General features: G+C 40.9%; 1 protein-coding gene across 3 annotated transcripts in view; it reads left to right on the top strand.

Annotated features, from left to right (window-relative positions):
* The window catches only part of KRAS (KRAS proto-oncogene, GTPase), a 56,506-nt gene that overhangs the window by 24,829 nt on the left and 22,910 nt on the right, over positions 1 to 8,767 (top strand). For all 3 annotated transcript variants that reach the window (XM_019515692.1, XM_019515691.1, XM_019515690.1), the window contains exon 4: positions 4,991 to 5,150. In XM_019515692.1, coding sequence (XP_019371237.1) covers positions 4,991 to 5,150 — 160 coding nt within the window. The remainder of the gene's footprint in view (positions 1 to 4,990; positions 5,151 to 8,767) is intronic.

Raw genomic sequence — 8,767 nt, 5'->3', positions numbered from 1 at the left:
AGGTGGTGCAGGCTCCTACCCTGGGGGTTTTTAAGAGGAGGTTAGATGAACACCTTGCTGGGGTTGTTTGACCCCAGTACTCTTTCCTGCCATGGCAGGGGGTTGGACTAGATGATCTGCTAAGGTCCCTTCCAACCCTAGAAACTATGAAACTATCTGTAATTCAGTCGTAAAGACACTGAACTCTTACAGGATGTATTGTTGCCAGTGTCTCCTAACCCTCTCATCTGTCTGCTGGATGTTGGATAGAAGAGATGATGGTGCAAATCCAAGCCAATAACTAAAAATTACTACTTTAAAAACAAAATAATAAAGCCTCTGGATAATGTGCATATGATCATTAAATGTACAGCAAATAGCAAACTTTTCATAGATTCATAGACTTTAGGGCTGGAAGGGACCTCATGAGATCATCGGGTCTAGCCCCCTGCCCAAGGGGCAGGAAGTCAGCTGGGGTCAGATCACCCCAGCAAGATAAGCATCCAAGTGATTCTTAAAGGTATCCAGAGTAGGTGCTTGCACCACTTCTGGGGGAGTCTATTCCAGATTCTGGAGACTCAGATGGTAAAGAAGTTTTTCATTATGTCCAGTCTAAAATGGTCTTCCAGCAGTTTGTGGCTATTAGTGTTGTATTGGGGTGCTCTGGTGAACAGAGCACCCCCATTTCCTGATGCACACCCTTTGTATACTTATAGGCTACCACCAAGTCACTCCTGAGCCTTTGCTTCTCTAGGCTTAAGAGTCCCATTACTCTCAGCCTCTCCTCATAAGGCCTGTTCTCTTAACCTCTACTCATGCGTGTGGCTCTCCTTTGGATTGTCTCAAGCTTCTCCCCATCCTTTCTGAAGTGTGGAGCCCAGAACTGGGTGCAGTATTCCAGCTACAGCCTCATCAAGGCTGAGTAAAGTAGGAGGATGACTTCCTGGATCTTGCTTGACGTGCATTGGTAGATGCAAGCCAGAGTGTTATTTGCTTTGCCAGCTGTGGTATCACATTGGTGGCTCATGTTCATCTTGTGGTCAGTTATGACCCCCAAGTCGCTTTTGGTACTGGTGCTAGTGCGTATAGCACTGTCAAGCCTATAAGTATGATGTGTGTTTTGTTTGTTTTTTTTTAATCCCAAGGTGGAGCACCTTGCATTTCTTTGTTGAATGTTATCAGGCTTTGATCTGACCACCTTGTGAGCCTGTCCAGGTTGGCCTGAATTGCCAGCCTGTCCTCTAGCGTGACCACACTTGCCCATAATTTGGTGTCATCTGCGAACTTAGCCAGTCCACTTCTGACACCTGAATCTAGATTCTTTATGAATATATTAAAGAGTACTGGTCTGAGTACGAGCCCTGGGGGACACCACTGGTCATCATGCACCATGTTGACTTGGTTCCATCAACTGTCACTGGCTGGGTCTGACCATGAAGCTAGTTTCCCAGCCATTGGACCGTAAAGTGGTTGAGGCTGCAGTTCCCCAATTTTACCATGAAGACATCATGGGAAATGTAAAATTTTTAATCTTACTTTAAACAGTAAAAGAAACACAGAATTGCTATCTGTTTTTAAATGTATTGACTTTTATGCTGTTTAGTCTTTTAAACCTTTAAAAAGAGAACAAGAGAATGACTAATCGTGTGAAAAGCCCTCTTGTTATACAGCCTCTCTCTAAGAACACTACATGTGGAAACTGACAGTTGCACTGGCAGCATGTTAACTCATCAGTGAATGAGCTTGTGAATAGACATTGAAGGTTCACAAATAAATAACTAGTGCACTATGAAATCATAATTGTGTTATTTGAGGAGTAACTGTCCATGTTCTCTGAGAAAGGAATGAAGTTATAGTCTAGTATTGTATGTTGAGTTTCTTTCAGCAGCTTTGTCATCTTGCTGAATAGTTCTGACTACAATACTGTTTTAAAGATGTATTTTAACTAGAGCTACTTGCTAAAGAAAACTTCAGAAAATATTAACCAGATAGAAACAGATTTTTAAAATCTCCCCCTACAAATGCAGTTCCTTTAACCACAGTTTTTTTTAGAACATAGTAGCATCAGTTTTTTACGGGGGATGTTTGACTTTTTTTTTAATTCAAAAAGGTGATATGGATATACAAAATGAATTTCAGGGTTCTGTTTAGCATGAAAACTGTACAGTGTCTACACACATTTACATTGGGATACTTTAAATGAGAAAATCATCTATGCTTTTGATTACAATCTTGGAAGGACATTTTCCGATTCCTTCACTCGCCCAAGAGCAAGAAGGTAAAGGAGGAGATAGTTACACTTTCTAAACCCTCTCACCACTTGCACGTAGCACCAAATCTAATGCAGTTATTTACCTAGTAGGAGTGTGCGAAATGGGCCATTTTCGATTCAGATTCGGATTGGGCCCAAATCGGAGACAGTGATTTGGTTTGTTGATTCAGATCACTATCTCCAATTCAATTCGGCCAAATCTGAATCTGAAGATTCAATGCTGATTTGGAAAATCAGTGACTTGGCCATAGACACAGCTTTAAATGTTGGGATGAAGCGTCCCACAGGAGCACAGGAGGGGGCCTGCATGCTTGGTGGCAAACCCAAAAGTGGACCAGAAGTCCTTCCAGTCCACTTCCAGGTCCACTGCCAAGCATGCTGGGGACCCACACCCACGCTTCTGTTGGATGCTCCATCCACACCAGCATCCCAGCATTCATGAGCTGCTTGGTACCTTAAGATATGTAGAAAAAACATTTAAAGCTGTTTCTATGTCCGAATCACAAATCTTTTGAAATCTCTCTGAATCAATTCAGAGGGTTTCGATTGAGAGAGATTAAAGGGTCTCTTGATTTGATTTACAAGCTTTACAGCTTTACGAGCACTCATGGTGCTCTGGCGATGTGCCAGAGGACTGCAAAAGGGCCAATGTGGTTCCCATTTTTAAAAAAGGGAGGAATGAGACCCAGGAAACTATAGGCCTGTTAGTCTTACCTCAGTCCTGGGGAAGCTTTTTGAGAGAGTTATCCTGGCTCATGTCCGCGAGGGGCCAGCAGGGGAGATTATGCTTAGGGGCAACCAACATGGGTTCATTAGAGGCAGGTCCTGTCAGACCAACTTGGTGGCCTTCTGTGACAAGGTCACAAAATCCTTGGACACTGGTGTCGCAGTGGACATAGTCTTTCTGGACTTTCGAAAGGCCTTCGACATTCTCTCACCCCATTCTCATTAAAAAAAACTAGGAGGCTGTGGCGTGGATACCTACACAGCCAGATGGGTCACTAATTGGCTGGAGGGCCGCACCCATAGAATGGTGGTGGACGGGTTTTATTCCACCTGGAGAGATGTGGGCAGTGGGGTTCCGCAGGGATCGGTCCTCGGGGCCCGCACTGTTCAACATCTTCATCAGCGACTTGGATGAGGGGTAAAAAGCACCCTGTTCAAATTCGCAGATGACACTAAGATGTGGGGATAAGTGGACATGCCAGAAGGGAGGAATAGGTTGCAATCGAACCTGGACAGGTTACAGGGGTGGGTGGATGAGAACAGGATGGGTTTCAACACCGACAAGTGCAGGGTACTGCACCTGGGAAGGAAGAACCAGCAGCATACCTACAGGCTGGAGAACTCCCTTCTTGTCAGTGCAGAGGCAGAAAAGGATCTTGGAGTCATTACTGATGCCAAAATGAACTTGGGCAGACAGTGTGGGGATGCGGTCAGGAAGGCCAACCACAGATGCATCTCAAGCAGGTCCAAGGAGGTGATCCTCCCCCTCTATGTGACACTGGTCAGGCCACAGTTAGAGTACTGCATCCAGTTCTGGGTGCCACACTTCAGGAGGGATTTGGACAACATGGAGAGGGTCCAGAGGAGGGCCACCTACATGATCAGGGGTCAGCAGGGCAGGCACTACAAGAAGAGGCTAAGGGACCTGAACCTGTTCAGCCTCCACAAGAGAAGGCTGAGGGGGGATTTAGTGGCCGTTTACAAACTGGTCAGGGGGGACCAGCAGGCATTGGGAGAGTCCCTGTTCCGCCGAGCATTACCAGGAGTGCAAGAAATAATGGTCACAAGCTGGCAGAGGGTAGATTCAGGCTAGACATCAGGAGGCGCCACTTCACTGTCAGGGCGGCTAGGATCTGGAACCAACTTCCAAGAGAAGTGATGCTGGCTTCTACCCCAGAGGGCTTTAAAGGAGGCTGGATGAACACCTTGCCCGTGGTCGTTTGATCCCAGTACTCTTTCCTGTCATGGCAGAGGGTCGGACTTGATCTGCTCAGGTCCCTTACAAACCTGCCAACTATGAAACTATGTTTTGGAGTTTCGGCCACTGAATCTGGCCAAATCAAATCAGTGACTGAAGCTTCACACAGCCCTACTACCTAGTGAATATGACCCTGTAGCATACTGGAGCAACTTCTTTGAAATCACTCAGCTTTTATCTATTTCTAATGTAAATAGAGGGCTTAAATGTTGTATTATATTTTGGGGCTTAACTATTACATTCTATCCTCAGCTGTAAGTAGGGATTTTGCATGAGTGGGACAAGGTCTCTAAGGAATAATAATAATTTTTACAAAAACCTCAGCCATGTGACTTGATTTTCATTTATATTAAGGTACTCCACACTGTGCTGGCATTAAAATAATCATAAAAGTAAAGGACCTGTAGTGTAAATAGGGTGGAGTCTGTCATTTTAGCCCTGTGAGTCTCATTGGCAATAGGAGCCATGTCTAATCATCTATCAGGTTTAGTTATTTTTGTTTTGTTTTTCATATATATGCAATTCTTCTATGTTTTAAGTCGAAAGGTTAAATGTAAAAGGCAAAAGGGGCAACTGCTTACATTGTTTTGAAATTTCAAACTATGTCCACAAAATAAAAGACATTCATATTGTTGTTCCACTTACGAAGAAAAATCTAATTTGTATTTTGTTTTCTTTCAAAATCCATTTTTTTTTAATGCTGCTAAGATTATATTTAATAAATCTCTCAGTTTTTCCTTTTCTTTTCTTTTTAGGGAACAGATAAAAAGAGTTAAAGATTCTGAAGATGTCCCTATGGTGCTAGTAGGAAACAAATGTGATTTACCTTCCAGAACGGTAGATACAAAACAAGCTCAGGACTTAGCAAGAAGTTATGGAATTCCTTTCATTGAAACATCGGCAAAGACAAGACAGGTGAAGTTCATATCAAGAGATACACAAAAGCAGAACTCCTGCTTGAATTTTTAAAAAAGCTAGATCAATTCAACCATCAGCAACTGCCATGAACGATGCATGTTCCTGGGGTGCACAGCCACGCTCAGGGTGTGCATATGCACCCGTGTGCACCCCCTACGCGTAGCCCCTGGCAACTGCCATCCGACATTTATGTATATTTTTCTAAAGGCAAAACTTGTGGTGATTTGCTGTTCAGTGAACCTGCTGAATCGTGATCAGTGATGCAGCTTAGCTGCTCAGCCTAAAGAGACCTAAGCCTCTGTTGCACTGAGCTACCAGGTGGCAGCATACTTCTTCAAGTTGTAATTAACTTTTTTTAATAGCTTTGAGATAATTTCATTTAAAAAAAGGAAAATGTCTGAAGGTTATGCATTGCTTTTTTGAAGCAAAGGTGTTCAGCAGTCAGACAACTAAACCAGTTTTTGACATCCAGTGGTCTGTCTTGACAGCAAAAACATTTCTTTTTTTGGTTATTGACTTATTCTCAGTGGGATATGTTTTGTAAGACATTTCTCTATTTAAGCAATTGTCCCTACAATTCTTTGTCAAAACTTCAGATTTAATTGTTTGATAAACTGGTGTGAATTCCTTGAGTGAAAATTTGGCATATAGATATTTAGTGGGACTCGGATTTTACCCTTCTGAATGAGAGAGTTTTATCTACACAGTATAACTGGTGTGGAAACAACAGGATACTTTTCCCCCCAGCTAACTGGTATAAAGGTGTTTGTACTGGTACAGCCTATTCCTCTTTCCCTAATGGGTAGGAGCTAGCTCAGTATGAATGGAGCTGGCTGAGAACTTTTTGACACACTGCCAGAAAATGTTGATCTGTTAAAATCAAAACCTGTCGTGGAGAAGATTGATCTGCATATTTCCTATGATAAAGAGAAATTTCTTTAACACAAAACAGAAGCATTTGATTATTTTGGATTCCAAATAATTTTCTTAAAAAAAAAAAAGTTCAACATAAAAGAGTATTTTAAGAATATTAAGAATACGACTTACCATCAACCCACTCTTTTCTTAGTTGACTTGTTTTATAATTCCAATTTGAGACCTGAGCAATTTTTTCATGGCAATAGGAATACTGTTCCTTGCTCAGCTCTAGGCATAAAGTACTTTTTGCGGTGATAACTACTGCTATGCTAGGGACTGTACAGGTATAATTCTGTTTGTTTAAAAAAAACCCACAGCTCTTATTGAAATGGAAATGATGGTACAAAAACAGTACTTCAGGTCTAAATGGCAAAATTTCCAAAGCTCTAAATCTGTGGGGCAACAGAGTAAAATAAACTACAAGTAACTTCAGTAAGCTAAGTGGGATACAGGCTGGCTGAATAACTCTAGGTAATATAATGTCCTTGCCTGAATTAGATTGTCTGTCATTGCAGCTGTAGGATAAAAATGGAAAAACTGGGAAGTGACAATAGCAGCAAAAACACTGCTTTTTAAAGTATAAATTCTATGCTTTCACTTTAATGTTGGGATTTTTGTTTACAATTAGCCAGTTAGGTACAGAAATCTTCCTCTTCTCCCTTCCCTCACCACAATGCCTTTTAAATGCTAAATGTTTAAAATTAACCTGTCTTTAGGAGTTTATTACCAAACAAACATGATGGATGCATCAGCCCTTTTGTGTGTGTGGTGTGTAGGTTTCTTTTCCCTTTGTTTCCCTTGCCTGATACAAAATTATTTGCTTAGAAATCACTGCTTGGAATTCTGCTCGGTCTTATAATCTTACCATTCTTAAATTTTATCTTTTTAAGGATTGTCAAACTCTATTTTGGTATGTGATTTGTTTCTCCTCCTGATGAGAGATTTTTTTTTTAAAGAGCTGTACCCAACCATAATGCAGTTAGTGGATTTATTGCAACCGTTTTCCATATGACCTTTGTTATCCTTACCACAAGAGTGCATTTAGGCTAGAACTTACCTTGATCACTGTATTTTACATTTTTTTTTGGTTTGACTTGCCTCTTGCTTCATATGGTTGGAAAGAAATTGTCCTTTTTATCTAGGGATTAATTTTGTTCTTCAAGGTTAGATTATTATTTTTCTTCTTTCTGTAGCTATTGCAACTACTACTTGTAGAATTGGTGTTAGAATTAATTCCAGAACTGAGCCCAAAATGTGGGTGTGTATAGGATGTGTGTCCTTCCCACCCTCAGGAGACCTCTTATTAGTATTAGATTAAAATGGATGGGATGGAAGGAGTGCCCTGAAGTGTCTAGAATTTAAGTTGCCACCAAACCTTTGGACAAGTTTGATGTAAACTGCTAATTGTGTTGCATCTTAATGATCTTCTATTTTAAGATCACAGGAGTGATGAGAATCAGAGGAGTGAACGCTAGTGCCTATGAATTTTGGAGAAGTAAGTAGGGCTGCATTTATAAAAATCTGGATACAGGACTTCACTTATCTTCAATGTGGGTTTCAGGTTTTGAACCAGCCAGCTGTTTTCAAGTTACAGCATAAGAAACACCTGGAACTTGATGTTACTAAACTGCAGTATGCTGCAGTTGTTTTTTATTGTAGGTGATACTTTGAGCCCTGTTTGTTAGCTTTCCATTAAGCTAGAGACAAATAGATTGTTGTGAATGCTAACACAGAATTCTGATATTCATCTGGTATGCTGATTGATCCTTTAGTGGGGGGAAAATAGTCTTTAATTATCTAATCACACTATCTTGTAACACATGAGCAGAACACAGGCACAGTTTAAACTTGTGCATTTGGCATTTACTATCTTTTGAGTGGTTGACTCTCCAACCTTCATCTTTTTAACATAGGGGTTTTTGGGCGTGGTGTTAATTTAATATGCACGGTACATATTTAGTATCTGATTTCCAAAAGGATAGGAACTTAATCAGTTTTTAAAACAAAGGTTTTTATCCTAAAGAACAGCTGAACTTGTACACATTATAATTAGCTGGCATAATTACAGAATAGGTCTTTAAAAAAAAGTGATAAGCAAAACTACCATTTGATTCACTTGATATTTTTATTTGTAGTCCTAATAAATTATTTAACAGGTAACACAGTTTACATTGGCATGATGTAACTTGCTTTTTAAACAGTGGTAGAATATTTTGGTGCACTGGCTATTTTGTAGCACATAGATGAAGATAAGTTCAATGATCAAGATAAGTTCTAGCCTAAATGCACTCTTGTGGTAAGGATAACAAAGGGCATACGGAAAATGGTTGCAATAAATCCACTAACTTCATTATGGTCGGGCACAGCTCTTTTGCAGGCTTCAGTAACTATCATGTTGAGTGTGACTGTCAGATGTTAATACACAGTGGTTTTTAAGAGGCACTTTTGAAGATGAAAGGCACTTTGAATATTTTGACCGATCCTCCGAGGTGTTAATACCCAATGTACAAATAAAAATGTACCCTTTTTTTACTATGGTGAAGGGCAGTCCTGTGCTGTGCTAAGACATCAGAGTAGCTTCATGCCAGATAGTTTCAAGACTGGATAGCAGTGGAATTGCTGGGAGGAAGAGATCAGTGGCATGCATGCATGCAGCAGTGGAATTGCTGGGAGGAAGAGATCAGTGGCATGCATGC

The sequence above is a fragment of the Gavialis gangeticus genome, unplaced genomic scaffold, assembly GCF_001723915.1.
Source record: "Gavialis gangeticus isolate Ggan-Ray unplaced genomic scaffold, GavGan_comp1, whole genome shotgun sequence".
Classification (NCBI taxonomy): Eukaryota; Metazoa; Chordata; order Crocodylia; family Gavialidae; genus Gavialis; species Gavialis gangeticus.
Note: the sequence above shows the minus strand (reverse complement) of the source record. Positions and strands in the feature narration are given on the sequence as shown.